The sequence below is a fragment of the Giraffa tippelskirchi genome, chromosome 13 (genome assembly GCF_054371585.1).
Source record: "Giraffa tippelskirchi isolate mGirTip1 chromosome 13, T2T-mGirTip1v1.2.pri, whole genome shotgun sequence".
NCBI classification, from domain to species: Eukaryota; Metazoa; Chordata; class Mammalia; order Artiodactyla; family Giraffidae; genus Giraffa; species Giraffa tippelskirchi.
Window position 1 is genome coordinate 121,511,071 of NC_137287.1, and position 22,128 is coordinate 121,533,198.

Genomic DNA, 22,128 nt, shown 5'->3' on the forward strand with positions numbered 1-22,128 from the left:
CAGGGAATCTTTCCAACCCAGGGATCGAACCGGAGTCTCCTGCATTGGCAGGCGGATTCTTTACCTCTGAGCCATTGGGGAAACCTGTAATGTGATAGGTACGTGCTTTAGTGGAGCATTCACAGGCTTCTTTGGGTACATGGAAAAGGCTCCTCAACACCACCACTACCTCGCGAGTGAATCCAAAAAGAGATGCCGAGCCTGTCCCTTGCATGCAACAACTTCTGCTAACTTGAGTCCCTTGTTACAAAATTCAGTCCTTGCACAAGGTAGCTTCTAGTGGCCTGGCACCTCATCAGAATCACCTGGGAACTTTCAAAATTTCAGAGTTTTCTGGCCCCACCCTAGGATCTAATTTAGTAAGTCTGGGGTGGGGCCTGTGTTTCTTTATCTTACCTAAAAAATCCCCAGGAGATTCTGATGTTGAGCCAGTGTGTTCTGGAAAATATGGTTGAGTCATTCCAATCAGTTCATGCCTTTACACATCCCAGAGTTTGATTGTTGGATCCCTAGGCTGCTAAGTTCCCTGGAGACTTAAACATAGCCAAGCCACCAACTCTTGGAAGAAGCTTCTCCAAGTGCCAGAGTCTGTGGATTGGTATTTTGCAAATTCGAGTCATGCCCATACCCCCTTCCTCAACCCATCTTCTCAACCCACCCGCACCACTGTCTGTTCTCTATTGTTCCTGAAGGATATTTTTCAAACCCATAAATTACATTAAAGTTTAGATTGCTACCATAAATGGAGAGCAGTATCTTCCTCTAAGACAGAGGTAAACTTAAAGTGAATTCAATGAAAACAGACCGTGTTTTGAAAAGTCTAACCAGGTGCTCTTGGCCCTCCCTAGCTTCTGAGCCAGGAATCTCTCATTTCTTGGTTGAAAATAAAAGTTGGCAAGTGATGGACACAAAAGACATACTAGCAGCGAACGGACACTTTCTCGGATTGAAAGGGAACAATGACATTTTCACTAAGCGATTCAGCATTTTTCAGTGTCGTGTCTACACCCCTGAATGACATCTGGGCACCACTGTGTTATGCACCCCACTGGGGTAGCCAGAGTCTTCTTTGTTGATAACCAGGCTATACACTCTGCAGTAGTAGCAGTAGGAAAAAAACACAAATTAATGAAAGAACACTCCAGAAATGTGGTCCGAGAATGAGGGGGCAGCCAGCTAAAAGGAAGCTTTCACAGCAGGTACTGTGAGCTCGCCTCACCCGTATAACCAGAGATGGAGAAAGAGGAAAGAGTGGAGGGGAATCCGGAGAAGAATCCTGAAGAGCGGCTGGCAGAGACCCTGTAGCTCAGCGCCTCCTGCTCCTCTCCTTTTACTCGGGGCTGGGGCCAGCTCCTCAACTCCTTCCTAGTCCCCAGTCCTTTAGTTGTCATTTTACAGACGCCTCCTGAGGGCACGGGTCCTATCATGCGTTCCAGCATCTCCGGTGCTCAGCGCAAGAGCTGGCACCTAACCGTCACTTCATGGGAAATAGATGGGGAAACAGTGCAATCAGTGTCAGACCTTACTTTGGGGGCTCCAAAATCACTGCAGATGGTGATTGCAGCCATGAAATTAAAAGACGCTTACTGCTTGGAAGGAAGGTTATGACCAACCTAGACAGTATATTTAAAAGCAGAGACAGTACTTTGCCAACAAAGGTCCGTCTAGTCAAGGCTATTGTTTTTCCAGTGGTCATGTATGGATGTGAGAGTTGGACGGTGAAGAAAGCTGAGCACCGAAGAATTGATGCTTTTGAACTGTGATGTTGGAGAAGACTCTTGAGAGTCCCTTGGACTGCAAGGAGATCCAACCAGTCCATCCTAAAGGAGATCAGTCCTGGGTGTTCATTGGAAGGTCTGATGTTGAAGCTGAAACTCCAATACTTTGGCCACCTGATGCGAAGAGCTGACTCATTGGAAAAGACCTTGATGCTGGGAAGGACTGGGGGCAGGAGGAGGGGACGACAGAGGATGAGATGGCTGGATGGCATCGCCGACTCGATGGGCGTGGGTTTGGGTGGACTCCGGGAGTTGGTGATGGACAGGCAGGCCTGGCGTGCTGCAGTTCATGGGGTCGCAAAGAGTCAGACACGAATGAGCGACTGAACTGAACGCAGTAGATGTTTGTTAAAGGACTGAATGGACCGCAAAGGCCAAATCGACAGGCCTGGGGCTTCTGCTGAACATGGCAGATTTTCCAGGGTGAGCTTCCTGCGGTCTCAGTCTTCTCTCTGTTCAGGCCCAAGTCTGCACCTCCTAATTTTATAACTGTGGTTCCTTAATGACAAGACGATGAGTTTTTTTACTCAATAAGCTATGCTTCCTATCACAGCGCTCTGTAAAGGTGTGTTGTGTAATTAGAATTAATTAGCACTAATACCCCTTTTGCTGACATTATCAACTATGAAGTGGCTTTTCTCCGCCTCAGTTGCCTCAGGACTGGGCTGGGATTGGGTGGGGCTGATCATGGGCGGAGGCCAATGGGGTGATTTAGGGTAAGTGAATTAAAAACTTGTACCACATACGTGTGGAGAAATGAGCGTTTGCCCTGTGCAGGGATGTTAAAAATGATTAAACAGCACTTTGCAAAGAGTGACAATAACACCTTGCAATTGCCTGGCAGGATAGGAAAGTTTCCTGTGGCCCAAAAGAACGGTTTAGAAAAACGTTTGTGGGGTGGACCATCGTCGGTAATTCCCCATGAGCGAGGGTAAAAGTGGTAGGTGAGTGAGTTGTAGGCAGAAAGTGCCCCTGACCATACTGGTCAGGCCTCAGCTGTGCTAAGTACATGGTGCGGGGCAGGACTGCGGGGTGGGCACTGGTGGAGGCCGTCATTCCCAGGAGCAGTGTCACCCCTTGAACTCCTAAATGATTTTAATCATTATTTTAATATCTAAGCCTGAGCTGGCTCTATAGTTAGCAATTTGAGGTATGTCTGATTCCAAAAGAACAAAGGCTTTTTTAGCAGAAGTTTTTAAACCGGAGTAAACAGGAGGTTCACTTGTAGGATTGGGAGTTGTTTGGTCAAAAATGCAGGTTCCAAAGAGCTCATCTAGAAGTTTCTCATTTAGAAGGTCAAGGGAAATGGGCCCTAGAAATTTCCAATTAGGAGATGGAGGTGTGACTTTGTCTCGTGGGTGACACTGGGCAATATCTGGATACAATTTTGGTTGACACAGCTGGGGTGGAAGAGTCTGGCATCTAGTGGGTGGACATCCGGCATGATGCTAAATTTCCTACAACGCACAGAACCGCCTCCACAACAGAGGATTATAGGCCCAAAAGATCCGTAGTACCAGGGTTAGAACATCTTCCTCTAGAATAAGGCCTAAGAATGTGCATCTTAACAAGAGCCTCAGGAAATTTTAATGCGGGAGGAAGCAGCCCTTGGAAAGATTCAGATAATGCCTGACTTTTTATTCTAAGAACATGCTGTCAGAGTTCCCTTTTGGCCCAACTAAACATCCTGCCTTCCTCCAAGTCCAGGTTAACTGCCCCTTCTAAGAGCACCTCCTGTCCCAGCAGACCTCATTTGTCCCTTTAATCATCAGTCTTTCCCAATGAAGCAAAGTATCTTGAGGGTAGGGTCCAAGTTCATCCTGGCCCCAGAATCTCAAAAGGTACCTGGCCCATAGCAGGGCTCCACAGTCACAGGCTGGCTGGAATCTGTCTTGGCTGGAGTAACATCTCTTGCAGTGAGGCTAGAGCTACTCTGGCTTTCAGACGTCGTCACAGAACCCTCTTTTAACACCTTCATGGAGCGTATCACTCTGAAATTATCTGCTTACTTTTCATTCATCGAATGTTTTATTGAGCACCTACTCTATGTCGTGCCATCACTGGGGATAAACCACAGAGGCAAAAACCTCTCTTCCCAACAGAACTTATATCCCAGAGGGGAAATTTGGACAAGAAAAATAGAAAATTGTATAATAACATGTGTGATCATACGTGTGACACTGATAAGCCCAGTGGAGAAAAATAAAATAGAGAAATGTGATAGGGGTGGAGATGTGCATGCGAAACTTTAAGTAAGGTTGGCCTCTCGGAGAAAGTGACATTTTAAGCAAAGACCAGATATTTGGGGGCAACTTATCTGCTCCCCATTAGAACACAAACACGGAGGGAGCCAGGATCTTCCCTTTCTCTATGGCTTCTGTGTTTCCCGAAGAGGCACATAGTAGGTGCTCAATAAACATGTTATTTAAATAAAACAAAGAGAGGACTATGTGATTAAACTATCAAGGAGACAGCGGGGAGATTCTTGCTTTTACAACCACCCAGGAACTAACAGGAAGGTGGGAGAAGCAGAGCCGTTCATTGCAAGCGGGTGGCGAGGACATCCCTGCGGTCAGATTAAGAAGCAGCTGAGGATGGTGGTCATCCCTCCACCCAAAGGGAAGCGCAGTCCTCACCGCCTGATTCTGTGTTCAGGGTCCTGTTTTTGTCCCTGTGGGTGGAGCTTACCTGGCGCCCGCGCCTCCTCCCTCCATCCCCCTGCCCCCAGCGCGTCCTTTCTCAGCACTCCCCCGAGGGGTGTCCCCGCGGCCCGGGGGGCGCGTGGCGGCGCCGGCGAGCGGGGCGCACGGCAGGGCAGGCGGCACGCCGGGGTCCCTGCCCCGCCCCGCTCCCGGCGGGACACTGTCCCTTTAATAGACTCCCTCTGCCTGGCGCTCTGCGGCTGGGGAGTAAATTTCTCCCTGTCATCAGGTCGCGGGGAGAGGAGGAGGAGTTTGTTAATGTTCAGTTTGTTCAGCGGGATCGATGTTTGCTGGCATCGCCTCGCCCTGTCTTGTGTGTGTGTGAGAGTGTGTGTGTGTGTGCGTGCGCGCGCGCGTGTGTGTGTGTGTGCATCTGTGGGGGGTGTGAGTGTGTGTGTGAGTGAGAGGGAGCGAGAGTGCGTGTGTGAGTGTGTGTGTGTGTGAGTGTGTGAGTGTGTGCGAGTGAATTCCAGATTTTCTGTCTTTCCCAAACCCGCTCCTGTCCTCTCGCATATCACTCAGAGACGGGGATCTGACAGCAGCCACAAGCCGACAGTGAGAGATCTCTGCCCCCGGCGCGAGTCCGCCATCGAGCCCGGCGAGGAAGAGGAAGACGAGGAGGTGGAGGTGCCGGAGGCCAGGAGGAGAAGGAAGGAGCGAAAGAGGAACCCACTACCTTCCCAGGACTGTTTGTGTGTTGTTTTTTTGTTTTTTTTTTCCTTATCTTTACGCGCGCGTGTGCGTCCCTCGTCCCTTCCATCCGAACCCGGTCTTGGATGTTTAATAAAGAAATCAAGTGTCTCAACAGTCACCAAAAAAAAAAACAAAAAACAAAAAACAAACCAAAATATATATATATATATATATTTTCCAAAAAGCAAAAACAAAAAGAGAGAGGAGAAAAAACAAAAAAATCCAAAAACAAACAAACAAACAAACAAGGCAGAACCAACCTCTACTTCAAACCAGCCGGCACCTTGCCTGCCACCCAGAGAGGGGGGTCTCCGGCCCCCGGTGGAGGAGTTGCAGGGACAAGGGGACAGAGGCCGAGTGACGCCCTAGGAGCCACCGGGCAGGAGGCGGAGGAGACCCGGAGAGGCGAGCGAGACAGCGGGCCCCCGCGCGCGGCGGCTCGGGGCTGGGGCGCCAGAAGTGGGACTGGAGCGAACTAGAGCGATGCCAAGGAGGAAGCAGCAGGCACCCAAGCGGGCGGCAGGTAAGAGACCCGGCTCCGCGCGGGGCGGCCCGGCCGGGCGGCCCGGGGCGCCAGCTCCTCGCCCGGGCGCCCCGGGACGCCACCCCCCTCGCTTGCCTTTCGGGGGCGTCCGCTCCGGGTGTCCCCCTCTGCCCCGCTAATAACCCCATCCTCGCTCGCCTTCTCCAGCCTCCCCAATCCTCCCCTTTCCAGGCTCCGGTTGGGGGGTGGGGGCAAGCTATCCCACCAAGCCTTTCCTCCTTAAACTTTTTTTTCCCTCCACCCTCTACCCCACCCCTAACTTTCTCCCAGTCTGCTTCTTGCCTCTCGGACCAAAGTTGCGCTGAGCCTTTGGGGTTCGCGGTGGGGAGCAGTCCTGCCGCCCCCGCCTCCCTCCGGGTGGTCGCTGCCAGTGGCTTCTGGCCTCAGGGGACGGCGTTTCCTCTCGTTGGGGTTTGGGGCGCTGAACTTTGAGCCGTGCCCCAGGCTGCAAGGCTGGCTTTGGGGCAAGCCATGGGAGTTCAGCTTTGATCGCCAAGGTGTAAAAAACCACCCCAGGAAAGGAACCTTTGAATATGTTTTCTAAGAGGAGCCTCCTTTGGAAATCTAATCAACACTCCCCATTCTCTTAAAAAAAAAAAAAAAAAAAGGTGGGGGGGCGGGGGGAATGCCCCTTGAACACTGAAACAGCTCTGGATCTTCTTTGCACAGAGTGAGTTGCAAACTTTGTAAATTGATTTGTTCGGTAGGAACTATCCCATTTGAATTCTTACCACCCCCTCCTCCAAAAAAAAAGAAAGAGAGAGGAACAGGTTAATGGATCAGGACATTAGATCTTGTAAAGGGTTTTTTTTCTTCCTTTTGGGTTGCTTAATTGCTTTTTTAATAGTATGCTGGGGTTTTGTTTCTCGGAAGTGTAATATGAAAGTTCATTTTTCTCCTGCCAGACCCACCCACTGAAAAATCAGCTTTCCACTTGATTGCTAGTTTTGATTTGACATTTGATTGATCACCTGTCATCTCACTGCCTTTGATCTATTCATTCTTGATATATATCAATAAATCACTCACCATGGTAACTCAGAGTGCCAGTGACGCAAGCCTTGCCCTCTGGATTGAGAGCCAGACATGCACAATTATTATCTTGTTTGGCTTTTAATGTGGGCGTTTTTATTTCTTTGTGTCCTTCAGTTGAATTAGGCTTTAGCAAAGAGCTTAAGTTTTTTCTCCCCCTTCTTTCTGTCTTTACCCTCAAGCTTCAAGGCAGCATCAGTGAAGGCTGGTCTTCTGCAGACCCCCCACAATATCTCCTTCTGTTCCAACTGAAGCAAAACATTAGGGAGAAGAAGTTCAGTGGAACACTTTCATAAACTTTGCAAAGCCACCCTCAGAACAAATCCAAAGTTAGTCACAAATCTGGGCAAAGTGGGTGTTTGTGTCTGAACATGCTGGACCACCGAGCTCATCTTCCATCGCGGCCTGATTCCAGCCAAGAACGGCAGTGCATGTGCTCGGAGATATCCACAATTATCTTCCCTTTTGGGTGCAGAATTGCTTCTGAAACTGCATATGGATTGGTTCAAATTGCATGGGGAAATATCATTTATAAAGCTTTGATTCATTTATTTTCCAATTGTTTCTCTAAGAGCAAAATAATTTAGATATTTTAGTATCATATATATTTAGAACTTGCTTAGTCAATGAGGTGTTCTTTTTTCAACTCTAGCTACCTCTTTTGCAAACAGTTTCTTCCTCCTACCCTCGTCCCTTTCTACATTTAACTCACTTATTTTTTAAAACTTAGATTGCTTTGCAGTCTGAACAGCTTTGGGGTATGCACTGGCCTTTGAGGCTCAGGAAGAGTAAGCTTGCTTCGTCTAGGTCTAGCAACATAAGTTTAAGTATAGCTCGATTATTAGAGATAAAGTCCTTAGTGTTGTCCCACAAGAGAACCCCGGGCAACAGTCCAGCAAGAAGTGATACTGCCCTGAAAAGTACTCTTTTTTTTTTTTCCCCTTGTTGTTCCGGTAAAGGCCATCAACAACTAGGCAGTAATTTAAATTACCAGAATGACTGGACATGTCTCCTTTGGTAAGCTCATTACAAAAAGTGCATTGCTCAGAATTGCACTACTTTGGTTATAATTGTCCTCTGATCAATGAGGATTCAGGTGTGTATAACATAAAGCTGTATCACATTATTTAAATTAGATCCTTTTCATTAAGCTGGTATCTGTTGGCGTTAGCTGATCCATTTACTGTAGTGTGTGTGTGTTAGAAAGTTCTGACTGTAGTTTCAGTTTCCTGGCACATTGTATTCCTAGTGTCTTTATGTTTTCATGGCTTTTATTATTTTCACTGGAAGAAGTGGAAACCCTTGTCAAGCTGAAAGGGAATAATTCATTTTGTACACAATGCGGCCCCTCTTACGGTATTATTTACTCACACATTACTGAAGCGGATATTTTTCCACGTAATATTTCTTTCCTCTGAAGTCACCGAAGCTATGCTCTGTTTTAGCTAGAGTGGTTATTCACACGTAAAGTTAGCTGCTTTGAGATTCTTTTGCCAGTTAACATCCAGGGAGAAGAACAAGGTGGGCTCCAGAACTGTGGCCATGCTAACTTCTATCACTGCTTAAAATTAAACACAATATACAACTGTAAGTAATTATTCCCATGGGCTGATGCTGAGAGCTCGATTCCTAGGTTGATTAATGAATAATGTAAGATAGAAAAAGCCTGTGAGTGAATCAGAACTGAGACTCTTTCCCAAGAACTGTTGGAGGCTATTTGATTCCTTTGCATTATTAGTTTTAGGTTCCACGTTTCAAGAAATCATTTGTGGAACTTTCTAATAAAGCAGGTATGTGGATAGAATGAGCGAGATGGTATTACAAGTGATGGGGAATGTTAGTCTTTACTGGTTATGTTCCTCCCTCCTTTAAGGGAAAGGCTGTGAGGTAGGCAGCTCTCTTTAAGGAAACAGCTAAGTCAGAACATTTCCCTTCAAAATGTCATTCTTCCTGGCTTTCTAACGCTACGCTCTTCCACCATACGATAACTTCGGGCAAGGAAGAAAGTTTAGAAGGCAGCCTACAGTACCCCGGGGGTTTGCGTACGTGTGCGGGTGTATGTTTGCTTCATTTGATATTTATTTCATTCACCACTAAAATGTATCTACTTTTTAACCTGAAAATATTGCAGAAATCTGTACCAGCATCTTTTCCCCCCTATCCATTGTAGGGAAGACAGGGAAGATGGCAGAAAGGTAAAAATAAAACAGAATGGTGTTTTGATTTGTTTGTGTTTTACAGGACACAGAGTTGTTAAAAATTTAAAACTGTAGACTTACACTCTAACCCTTCTATTTCCTACAATCTATCGCAGCCTCTGTATGCACACGTGCAACATATTTTATTTCACCATCCTGAACTCTTGTTTTTATATAATGCCAGCCAATTCCAATAGGAAGCAAAATCTTTGGAAATCATATACGTGTGAATGTCTAATGTATATATAAATTACAGGCTTCTGTCTATCCGAAGAGATGAAATGTTTTCTTTTTGCTGACTCTCAGAAGCTATCTTGTAATCCAGATCTGAGGAAAGTCTTGCAGGAAAGAACAGCTCTCTCAATTTATTTTGTTTATTTAATATGGAGATGAATAATGCAGATTTTGTTTTCATGAATGTCCTTGTGTGGCAGTAAACATTAGACTATTAGCAATCATTACTTAAAAGTTGCAATTTGCACCTTAATAGCACAGGTTATTTACATGGGAAGCATATTCTGCAGGGACAGTTGGGAATACTGCAGAGGAAGGCTGAGATGACCTGAGCCGTCTCTCTTTCAGACTCATGATGGCAATGACTAGGTCAGCTGGCAAGGTCTCAGCAGTGGGCAAACAGCTCAGGATGAAGTTTGCCTTTAATTCACTGGCAAGTGAGATGGGGTTCAAGAGAATTGGAAACAGGGTGGAGTCCCAAGCCTGGCACTCTCACTTGGTTTAAGCATAGTTCAGGAAGACAAGTTCACATCTTGAAGGTTTAAATATGCATGCTAGAGACCCCTTCACTTACCCAAACAGTATGATGTTTAACAGATGAATGGGAAAAAAAAATACATACATACCCCCACCCCTAAAGGTGCTCAGCAGTGTGAACTGTTCAGGCTATTCTTGTTATTTAAGGCAGATCCCTGAAAAAAGAAAGGACAGGTACCTTGAAATCACACTCTCCACACAGTGTTTTGGGTGGAAATTGATGGTTTCACTGGTCCTTCTCCCCCTGCCCTCCCGATCCCCTTCTCCTTCCTCTCACCTCACCCTTAAAGACTCAGATTGAATGGGACAGCTCAAAAGCCCATTTGTTTTAGGCATTTATTGATTTCATTTTTAATCTGCCATATCAGGACACAATACATTAACCCTAATCAGCAGATTGCAAGTGACAGGGAGTTCTAGTGGAAGCCAGGTAAGGAGGGGGCAGGAGAAACTTCTGGACAAGAAAAATCTTCTTTTGGCTTGGGGGTTGGAAATCAAAGGCCACTTCTGAGAAGGGTAGACGCATCCCTTAGAAACACTGTGCGTTTATTTTTCAACCATCTTACATTTCTTTTTCTCCCAGTCTCCTCGACTCTATTGCCAGCGTTCAGGAACCCTTCACGCCCAACAAATACCTCCTAGGCATCTTTAGCAGTTCTGTCCCTAGAAGCATCTTGCCTTTTGTCACCTTCTCCAATAAAGGCTTATGTTTTCATTTCATCCCAGCTGACTTCTCACTCATTTGACGGAATCTCTCCAACTGGATAATACCTGGGTTGATCTATTTATCTTGGGAGTTGTACTCTTGATTGAGCAGGTTTTAAGGGGGCACAGAGCCTGGCATTATTTAAGGCCATTGAAATGAGGCACTTCTGCTCATCACTGCAGCTGAGCTTAGGGAAATCAGCCAGGAGGAAAACCTAGGCCCTGTTCATGTTTATGCTGGGTCCGTAATTAGCTGACACGAGTTAAATGTCCAGAGTGGCTTCCTTTCCATCTCTGGATTGTACCATCAATTTTGTTTAGGTATGTCATGGTCTAGGAAGACTCAGCCCCTATTTCAAAGGCAATGTCTGTATCCACCCAAGACCCCTTTAAAAAACACAAAATTGCCTAACAAATTCTATATTAAGACCAGGCATACACAGAGTATCATTTTCGTTTGTTGCAAAGTCAGTTGGAAATGCATTAAACTAACAGAGAGTGTCTTGCATCGCTTCCCTGAAGCAGTGCTTTTTCATTACATATTTAATTACAATCAAATTGAGCGACTTTTATAAAAAAAAATCACAGTTGTATTAAAAGAAGCTCGGAACACAAATAATTCTGTTGCTTTGCAAGTTGAGAACGTTGCTTTATTTTTATTCCTTTGGGAGAAATTTATTTTCATTTTCTAATGTTGGGGTAAAAACAGAAAGTCTTCTCTCTAGTCTGTTATCAGAGAGATCTCATCCTTCTACCTTCCTAGAACCTCCTCACCCTGGAAGAGGTTTTTTTAAAATCTATTTTTCAGTAATTTGTAACAATGTGTATTTTTACAATTATTTTAAGTTTCCTAAGTTCCAGTGAAAGTTAGAAATTCTCCTGTTCCTTAGGGTGACCTTTGGCAAGCAGCTCTACGGTTATGAATGAGCTTAGTCATTCTAACCACATAAGAAAAAGCTTGTTGAGACTGCTTGATTACCTGGATGCTGCAGGGAGAACACACTCTATCACAGGCCTCTATATACTACACTGTTTTCACTGGATTTATAATTTTTTTCCCTGCTACTGACGTGTCAATCACTTGTTTTAGGAACTTTTTTTTTTTTTCAGTAGAAGGGATATGTTTAGCATGTGAAAGTCGATTTCAAGATACACTGGGTCTTTAAGAAATACTAATAAAAATTAGAGACTTTAGAGCCCAAATCTGACTTTTGGACTCTGTCTACAGAGTCAGAGGGCCCGGTGTAGGCTGTAGGTGCATCTGGAGCATCTTCAGTGGCATGGCCATGTTTGCATGACTTGTTTTGTCAGAGGGTGACTATCGGACTCGGGTCCTTTCCGAAGATATTATAAATATACATACGTGACCTGGCAGAAGAGAAATGTGAGATGCAGGTGGGGGGTGCTGATGTATTTGTTTCCAAAGCAGACTCCATGGATGAAATGAGTCAAGACTTTGGAGGGGTTCGAAAGCCATTCAAGTGGCCAGTGGAGTTGCCAGCTGTTGCCCCTCTCAGTCTTTCGCTTTCCCTCCAAGGAGAAGGATGTCCTCTGGGCATATTCTCAAACATTTTGTGATGCCAAAGCAATGCCTGAAATGTTAAAAAAAATTTGAAAAATTAAAATTCAGGATGCATGGCTAGCTAATCCTGTTGTGAATATATCAGTATTATTTAGCTATGCTTAACAACAGGAAATGCACAACGCAAAAGTTTTAGAGATAATGAGCTTAGAGAAATTACATGGGGAAAAAACATACCTGGATCCTATTTGAAAGTATTTGTCTTGAATTTTGCTCATCTAAATAAGAGTTTCCTTTCCATTTGTGTTAATTTAAAAAATAGTTTCAATATCCCTCTACCTACTACCCGACCTGAAACAGGGTCTAACAAAGCTCTCTCTGGATGTACAAAGACATAGGACATTGTAATGTATACCCCCTTTCTCAAAATAGTTTTAGAAAACCGAATGTGGGCTTGAAAACTAAAAGCAAAACCTCCACAAGCTCTATAACATAGCCAGTTCAGGGTTCAAGATTGAAAACTTTGTCTCGGCAGGGTAAGAAGAAAATAGCATTGCATCGTAAGTACACATCTCCCCCAGCACAGGAGGAGCAGTGAAGCAGGAAAGATTTTTAAGGAGCTTTTTAGCTCTTTTGCATGTCTCTCCAAAGACTAATTTAATTGAAAAGCTGTAGTGTCCATTTATGCTGAAGGAAAAACCGTGTGTTTCTATAAAGCTGCTAGATGGTAAGGTGGATTTTTTAAAAAGCCAGCATTCTGCAGTTTTTTTCAGTACAAAAATTAAAGATCACTGGTCTTAATTAGTTGAGTGCTTTCAGAGCTGAGTGAATACTCTGGAATCACCTCTGAGCTTTCTTCTTCAAGCTACATCCAAGTCATTTCTGTGGAAATTATACAGTTTAGGTATTAAGGTGAGCAGAACATAGTTATTGTTTTTAATGAAAATAGCTACGAGGGGCAGAATGAGATAAAAACAGAGTTGGCAGCGGCCATACTGTTTGTAATGGATCTGGAAGGAACTTCCTTAAATGTTTTACTGCGTCATGAAAAACATCCATGAAATCTGGCTGTTGGTGACGTGGGAGATTCAAAAAGAAGACAGAAGGTCAAGGTATTCTGTAGCGGAGATTTGTATGAGCAGAAGCAGCAGCATGTACATATTTCTATATAAACTGCAAGGGGCTGACTTTAAATCACTTCCATTTATCAGATGCTTAGACTTTTCTATGTATTTAGAAGCTTCTCTCTTTTAACCCCAGGGAGATACAAATCGCTTCTGGGCCAAGATGATGCTGTAGAGAAGAGTTAAATCTATTCTGTGTTTGGTACCACTTGGTACAGAAAAAAAATGCCAAAATGAAAAGCTATATAAGCACATTTTATATCAGAGTTGCCTTTAGCTATCTTCCTTTGTTAGAAAGTTGGCATGTGGCTGTGCCCTTCTTGTTTTCCCCCTCGGGATTAGGTGTAGGCTGTGGAAGGAACTGAGGAGTAGAAGGAGATGACTTGGTTCTGCTTACAGCTCTCCCACCCTAGTTAAGGGGCCCCGGGCAAGCTCAGAGATACTCTCACTCTGGAGAATCAGAGTGTGAGTTCAGGAGCCAGGCTAACCCAAGTTCAGATCCTTAGGTCTGCTTTGTTGGAGGTTTCTGTTTGGACCAGTTGCTCAGATCTCCCCAAATTGTCCATCCTACAAGTCAGGGCCAAGAACCTCCACTCCAGTAGCATATCAGACACCTTCTGACCTGAGGGCGCTCATCTTCCGCTGTCACATGTTTCTGCCTTTTCATACTGTTCCTGGGGTTCTTGGGGCGAGAATACTGAAGTGTTTGCCATTCCCTTCTCCAGTGGATCACATTTTGCCAGAACTCTCCACTATGACCCATCCATCTTGGGTGGCCCTACGCAACATGGCTCGTAGCTTCATTGAGTTACGCAAGTCCCATTGCCATGACAGGGCTGTGATCCATGAAGTGGAATCATAGTTCTTCTTCAGACTCAGGATTTTGGAAAGGATGATACAAATGCATCAAAACTGCTTGGGGCCACACCTAACAGAGTCGCTGTATCTTTGTCTGAAAACAACAGACCATGAAAAATATGTACCAGAAGGGAAATGAGCAACCTGCCAGTTGTCAAGGCACCAGAGGTTCAGGGCTCAAAAGACATCAGACGTGGGTGCCTTTTGATTTTTAAAACTGGAATATAATCACTCAGTCGTGTTTCAGCCTTTTCTGAGAAAGATTCGTGCTGAACGGGTTGGAACCCTGTCCCAGCTCAAAAAAAAAAAAAAAAAATTATATCCCAAGGAATAGTAATTATAGCCCTAGCAACAACAAATATAACACCTGTAATAATGATATTTGTCCCTACCTAAGTGTTTATTATATGCCAGGCATTTTAGCAGGCGTTTTATGAATTTTACAATCATTCCTTCAAGCGGCAGTTATTTCTGGAGTTCTTACTGTGTGCCCGGTCCTGTTCGGGTCACTGGGATCTTCAGGGTTATTAGGATGGGGATGATCCCTGGGGATCTTACCCTCCAGTTGGCGGAACCCAGAGAATATGCAAGGAATTTAACAAAGAGAAAAGATAACTTTCACATGGAAGAAAGCTCTACGATGACAATATTTTATGAAAGAACAGGATGGGGCAACATTCGTGTGGGTGGTCAGAGGAGGCCTGCCAGGGGCGGGAAACTTTGAGCGGAGTCCTAGAACATTCCTGAGTTAGAGGCTAGAACAGTATCTTTATTTTCCTGACGGGGATCTGAGTAACCTGTAGAGCAATTCATCCACCGTCGTGCAGTGGCCGAGTTGATCTGAAACTTTCCGCTTCCAAGACCCAGGCACTTGATCCGCTGTGGTACTTTACCTGGAAGAGCCACAGTAATTTGCCAGTGAAGGACCCCCAGTTCCTATTCTTCTTCCGGGGCATCTGTTGTGATGTCTAAACCTGGCAGTGGGGTGGACCCTGCGAACACTGACAGAGGATGTTGCCCTCCATGGCCTCCCCAGCTGGAATCTTAGGACCGTCCACTGTTTATGAAGCCGGAACTTCCTCTTCGTGTGTGTATATTTGCGTTCATGTGTTCATCCACCCCACAGCAGTTGACTGTTCACCTACTATGAGCCAGGCATTGATCCTGGCACCGGAATAGTGGCAGTAGGGAAAATCCCAGCAAATTTTCTTGGGGGTGAAGCCAAAAAGCTAATGAATAAATAAATATATAATATTAAATAGTCCTTAATGGCATTTCAAAAAAAAAATGAATTGGAGTGAGTGGACTCGAGAGGGATGGAGAGTTGCTGTTTTGTGGAAAGTGGTTGGGTGGTGACATTTGATCAGAAGGCGAGGAGCTAGCCATGCCCAGATCTGGGAGAAGCCTTCCAGGCAGATGAGGCAGTAAAAACCCAAGGTCGGAAATCTCTCGTACACCTGAGAAATACGTAGGAGGCCGCTGTGCCTGGAGCCGGTGAAGACCAGGGAGAGTGGCAGGGGAGGAGGAGGAGAAAGAGGCAGGACAGACCCTGCATAGCCTCCTAGACCTGAATCTAAGCGTGACAGCACCCTTGTTGTCCTTGCTCAGTCGCCAAGTCACGCCCAACTCTCTGTGACCCCATGGACCGCAGCACACCAGACTCCCCTGTCCTTCACCATCTCCCAGAGTTTGCTCAAACTCAGGTCTATCGCGTCAGTGATGCCATCCAACCATCTCATCCTCTGTCCTCCCCTTCTCCTCCCGCCTTCAATCTTTCCCATCAGGGTCTTTTCCAGTGAGTCTCTGGAGGGGTTCATGTGGTGGAGTGATGCCATCTGACTGGGTTATTAGTAGAACAGGGGTACTTGTTTATATTTCAAAGGTGGTGATGACTTCGGTGTGTTCATCCATTCAATCTACTTACTTGGCCCCTCAGTGATGGTGACTAGGATGCTTAGGATGATACCAGGCTCCTCTGTCCATGGGATTCTCCAGGTGGGAACACTGGGGTGGGTAGTCATTCCCTTCTCCAGGGCATTTTCCCAACCCAAGGATCGAACCCAGGTCTTCTGCATTGCAGGCACATTCTCTACCTTCTGAGCCACCAGGGAGGCCTGATAGGAGTGACACCTGAAGGTAAAAACACATGCCTAGACTTTAGGGAGGAATTGACAGGTATGAGGATGGATGGCATCTATGAGGCTATGGAAGGAACAAGAAATATTAAAACCGAAGCAAACCTGGGATCCGCTGCAGCTCCTCCTTACTTAACTGGCCACCAGTGGGCTCCAAGGGGAGTCCCTTAACCTTGCTGCGCCTCAATCTCCCCACCTGGCGGATGGAGGCGTGGTGTTGCTCACCTCACGCTGTGGCTAGGATGATTAGACAGTGTGATGCCAGTGACACCCCTGTGCGATCTCTGGCACTTACATGACATCTTCTCCGTACATGAATTTATGTTTTGTTTTCTGTAGGAATTCTGGGAGATTTCTAGGCACTTGAATTAGTCCTTGTATTTATTAGGCACTAAATAAATATTTCCTGACGAATGAATACATGAGGCTATAAATAAGTAAATGAATAAATACTTTAATTAGCATATTACTTTGTATACTAATTAATTAATTTCGAGTATAAGGATCTCTTTTACACCTCTGAAATTTTTTGGCAGACCTCTGTACCAGTCACGATCATAGCTGCACTTTGAATATTTATTAGTGTAGGAAATGCTAATGACAAAAAGATGGTGATTTTACTGAGAAGCTTCTGTTTTGTTCATCATGACATCCTCTGGCTTCAGTTGACAAGCAGTGATTCACCTTTTTCACAGTAAATACTGTTTCTTTATCTTATAGAGAGTGCTTGCTGATACTCTGGATTGGTAGACTTCCTTCTTAAGTCCAGACTCTGGTGGAGGCAAAGGGGCTGGGGATTCTCCTTTTGGACCCCAGACATCTCTCTCTCTCTGTCTCTCTCTCTACTCTCTCTCTCTCTCTACTCTCTCTCTCTCTCTCTACTCTCTCTTTCTCTCTGTCTCTCTCTCTGTTCCCCAGGTGCTGGGATTTCCTGCCGGCAGCTCCCAAGTGCTCCCAGCCTCGCAGAGTTGGGCGTCTTCCCCTCCCCCATTGGAACCCTGCGCTCATCCCCTAAGGCATCGAAGCTTAGGGGTTGTTAAGCTAATGGGAGAAGGCTATAGGCTGTTTCCTGGTAACGCCTTCTTCACTTTTTAATTGTCACCTGCAGATAAGTGCCTGGCAGAAGAAAGAAGGGAGATTGGCTGGTGCCTGTTAAGGAATATCTTAGGACAAAGAGCCTGGGGTTAGCCTAAATTATGGGGAATTTTTCTGCCTTCCTTAGGACCTTTATTTAACCGATGCATTGAAGGTCTGCTGTGTACAGGTCCTGTGGAAGGTGCTGGAACTAGAGGCTGGAGTTAAAATTTGACAAAAGGCCTGCCTTCTTGAGGCTTACATTTGTGTGGCAGATGGGTCCCAAACAAGCAAGCGGAGGCTGGTCACCTCGTGTCGGGAAGTGGGGTGTGCAACAGAGAGAATTAATGGAGGGCGAGGGGTCCCGTGTCCCAGGAGGATGAGCCATCTTAGATAGGACCATCAGCATAGGCCCCTCCCATCCGTGCAGGGGATGTGGCTCTCGGTTCTAGGAAGGTGGCAGAGAGCGCAAGGTGATTCTCTGGGAAAGCTGGGTCTGGGGGCAGGAGAAGTCGGGGGGCTGGAGCTGCTGCAGGATCTGCAGGAGCAACAAGGGGTCCGGGGTGGCTGGAGCTGAGGGAGAGTGGGCGAACAGTGGGGCCGCAAGGTTAGACGGACGCCAAGGTCCCCGAGGACCGAGATGTCGCAGACGAAGCCAAGGTTCTAACTGAATGGGAAGCCTCGGAGGGCGAGGGCGCTGCGCGAGATGGGTTTTGACTGAGGCTTTTACAGGATCATGCTGCTGCCATACTATTTCTCAGGGAGCAAGGCTGCAAGCGCAGGTGGCTCAGTGGTAAAGAATCCGCCTGCAATGCAGAAGACCCGGGTTCCATCCCTGTGTCGGGAAGATCCCCTGGAGAAAGGCATGGCTACCCACTCCAGTATTCTTTGCCAGGAGAATTCCATGGACAGAGGAGCCTGGTGGGCTATAGTCTATGGGTTCCCAAAGAGTTGGAGACGACTGAGCACTAATGCACACAAAGGTTGTAAGCAAATTGACCACTTTGGAGGCTCCTATCAATCTAGTCAAAACCTGGTGATGATTTGGACCGGACTGATGGGGGAGAAGATGGAAAACTTGGTCCAAAGATAGACAAGATATGCAGAAAATTGCAGGTGGGTGTGAGTGAAAAAGAGTATACTGAAAACTGTATATGAAAACTTAACTATATTTATCCTTTTATCTTCTTGAATTCTTTCTTTTGCTTCTCTCCTGTAGTTGTACATAAGGTTCTTACTGAAAAGTGTCAGTCTACCATTTTCAGAGCCACAGTGGGAAGAAAGGAAATTGGAGCTGCCTTGATTCTAGAAATGACTGTGCAGGGGGAAGCTAGTCTCTTCCCAATAAATTTCATGGAGTCGTGGAGTTGTATCTCCCCATCCCATCAGACAAATACAGTGTCAGGGCAACGGGGTGGACCCTGGGGTCAGACAGTCGGGGCTTCCATTTCTTTCCCGTCAGTTATGTCCTTGCTGTGTGACCTCAGGTACCTCTACCTCCCAAACTTTCAATTTCCTCACTTACAAAACAGACCTGCTAGAAGGACTGATCTTACTGTGTTTTTACAAGGATTCATTGAGATAAATCAGGTAACATGCTTAGTACGTGGCGGTACCTGGGGCAGGGTCAAGGAAATTTAGTCACTGCATTAACAAGTTAATAATTGTCTCCATGCCTAGATTTCCTTATTGGTAGAGATAATGGAAACTCCCTCTTGCGTGCTTGGGAGAAGTGAAGTCTGAACACTTGCAAAGCACTCAGAACCGTGCCTTGTACACAGTGAGTTCTCTATGAATGATAAGTTACTAAAATTGTCACCATGACTCTGAGCTTATGACCTTGAAGGGATCTTACATCTTATTTGCTTTGTGTCCACAAAGCCTGGCAGAGTTGGTGCTCAATAAATATGGTTGGAAAGAATGAATGATGGTGATGTGATTATTAGGCATTAAAGTGAAAAAGCCCAAGGAGATAAATAAAGGTGCATCTCTGGGAAGCAGGAAAGTAGAGATTAACTGGAATCGCCATTTCCTCAGCAGTGGAGACTCCTAATGACTGTCTCCTCTGCCTAAGCGTCCTAGTGTGCCATATACCATGTTTTCACGAGGAAAGCAAAGCCCATCTCTAAACGGTTTCAAAACCAGTGCCAAGTTGCTTCAGTCGTGTCCGACTCTCTGACCCTGTGGACTGCAGCCCGCCAGGCTCCTCTGTCCGTGGGATTCTCCAGGGAAGAATAATGGAGTGGGTTGCCAGGCCCTCCTCCAGGGGATCTTCCCAACCCGGGGATCGACCTTGTGTCTCTTACGTCTCCCGCATCGCATTGGTGGGCAAGTTCTTTACCACTAGCGCCACCTGGGAAGCCCGTCCAGAGTTGCCCCCTGATGCGCTGTCGGACCACTGGGGACGTAGACAGTTTTAAGTAGCAGGAAGGCAAGAAGTGAAAACAGTATCACTTGTTCAATACTGGTTCAAATCCTCTGATTTAATCAAGAAGCAATTCTCCCTTGGTGTTAGCCTGCCTTAAATACCTCTCTCCCATTTGTTTATCCCACAAATTCAGAGACTATCATGAGCAACAGTGAATAATAAAATATTAACACTTGGATTTTTCACTGTCCGATTGCCATCACTTATGGCAAATGTGACTGACTTTCCACAGACTGTACTGACATAAGTTTTCATTGTTATATAAGATTATTTCAGTAAATAAAAGAGGGAATTGTTATAAAGAAAGTAGTGGTTGGGGGGCGGGTATTACCCAGGCTGTGAGGATGGGGCGGACTGGCTAACCATGAGAACTCCACGGACGCCCAGGGCCTCAGCAGCGCAGGGATTCACGAACCAGCTGCGAGCTGCAGTTGCCAAGTCACACTCAGGTCAGAGAAACGCCCAGAAAACAGAGGCTTTCATGAGTACTTCAAAAACTTTAAAAATCAGAAGGAACTTCCCCTCCCAGGATATCAGAGAAAAGCTCTGGAAAGTGTTTGCTGGCCTGGGAAATTTTGCAAGTATGGAAGGACAGGGAATAGTGCTCTGGTTTTGCATCTGGAATAGAGCAGTGGTTCTCCACTTTTATTTAGTATCCTCCTCACTTGGAAAGTGTGTTAAAATGCAGACCTACAGATTCCCAGACCAGAGCCTGGTGGTTCTGAGTCCATAGGGTGGAGTTGAGGCCCATGAATCAATGTTAGGCACGCACTAAGGCTTTGAACTACAGGATCTAGGGGAAAATATCTGAGTTCTCTCCTCCTCCTTCTTGTCCTTGTTCTCCTTTGTCTTTTTCTAAATGCTCTCTGTCTCTCAACTTCAAATGCCAAAGCATTTATACACTTAAGAATTATTTCTAGGGTCCGTTTTCACTTTTGGCTTTTAGTCAATGGAAAAAATATAAGTAGTCTCTCTTTTTCACTCTCCCTTTCTCTTGACAATGGCCTATACTTTTAGAAATGATGAGGACAATTTTCCCTAATGTGTTTCAACAGGAAAACATGCCCATTTATGCACTAGTCTATCTGGTCACGACACAAAACATCAGAGTCCAGAGAACTCCTCAGTCAAGAAGGAGATAGTCCAACAGAATATATAGCAAGGACTCCATCTGCTTGGGAGCCGGCTGACACCCCGGGTACCAAAGTAAAGAGACAAGAAAGAAAGAAAAAGAATCTCCTAGACCCGGTTCTTTATTTATTATACTGTCTGAAATCTTGGGAATTCTTGGCTAAAAGGACAGAAAACCTTGCTTTGTTCTTTGAAACCTCCTTCACTTTCTTGTTATCTTTCACATATTCTCATGCCCTCTTCAGCATTACCTCTTTTTTCTCCCTGATCCATTCCCTCTCTGTTCTTTCCTTGATTCTTCCCAGTAATCAGACTTCCAAGCCCCTTCTGTCTAGCACCTGTGCCTGTGATTGTGATAAAAATGATGATGGCAGCAATGATGAAGAAAATGCTTATACATAGATATACAAATATATATATATATATGGTTTCGTTTCATTGCTAAGTCATGGTTTGGTTTGGTTTAGTCGCTAAGTCATATCTGACTCTTTGCGACCCTGTGGATTGTAGCTCACCAGGCTCCTCTGTCCATGAGATTTCCCAGGCAAGAATACTGGAGTGGGTTGCTATTTCCTTCCCTAAGGACTCTTCCTCACCCAGGGATCGAACCTGGGTCTCTTGCATTGCAGGCAGATTCTTGACCAACTGAGCCAACAGGGAAGCCCATGGTCGTCATCATACACTGCCTACCCTCGACTGACTTGGATAACACAAACCACAAATCTGCACTAAGTGGTTACTATTTACCCCGCATTGACTACATACAAGTCGTTTACATAAAAGTCTCTCCGTGCAACATCCCGGGAGCTGGATATTATTATTATTGGCCCATTGAATAGACGAGGAAATTAAGTTCTGGAAATTTCAAGTAACTTGAAGATAACACAAGCTTTTAAATAAAATGCTGAAACCTGGGTCTGCCTATCAGAACCCAAGTACTCAGGCACGATGTTTTGTTACTTCTCACAGTATTTAATGCTTAATAGCAAAGAGTCACCTAAATAAACATTTGTAGTCTAGTATATACCTATGTGCAGACCAAGGGCATGAACTAAAATCGAGGGGTTCCTCAAGACTGAAGTCTGCCAGTTGTGGGGAAAGAAAGAGATGACACAGAAAGAATCATCCTTATCTAAAGACCTAAACGCCATTTAAAAGTTGAGCCTACGAAGATTAAAAAACAAACAAAAAAGTTTGGAACCTCTTGAGCTTTATACAACAGCATTTTTGTAAGTCCATTTCTGTTTTATTAAACAGAAGTAAAAAAAAAAAAGAAAACATGAAAATCCCAGCTCAGTCCATCTGGGGTGGCTCAGTGAGGAATCGTGCTCACCCACTTCCTGCAGCATCCTTGAAGATGTGTCCTGAAGTCAGACACTACTCATCTGTTCCCCATAAATCTCTTGTAGGCTCCATGACTCTTCCTGGCCATC

General features: G+C 45.4%; 1 protein-coding gene and 1 long non-coding RNA gene across 7 annotated transcripts in view; both read left to right on the plus strand.

Moving 5' to 3' along the window:
- Positions 1-22,128, plus strand: part of TSHZ2 (teashirt zinc finger homeobox 2) — a 909,619-nt gene that overhangs the window by 426,325 nt on the left and 461,166 nt on the right. For 4 of the 6 annotated variants that reach the window (XM_081557265.1, XM_081557268.1, XM_081557267.1 and 1 more), the window contains exon 1: positions 5,415-5,696. The exons of 1 other annotated variant lie outside the window; for it this stretch is intronic. In XM_081557265.1, coding sequence (XP_081413391.1) covers positions 5,657-5,696 — 40 coding nt within the window. In that variant the 5' untranslated portion in view covers positions 5,415-5,656. Of the gene's footprint in view, positions 1-4,778; positions 5,697-22,128 lie in introns of those variants that run through there. One more of the 6 variants, XM_081557264.1, reaches the window with a different exon arrangement.
- On the plus strand, positions 15,925-21,973 carry LOC145532410 (uncharacterized). The gene is made up of 2 exons (XR_014073209.1): positions 15,925-18,017; positions 21,214-21,973. It is a non-coding gene; the product is annotated as an uncharacterized LOC145532410 (long non-coding RNA).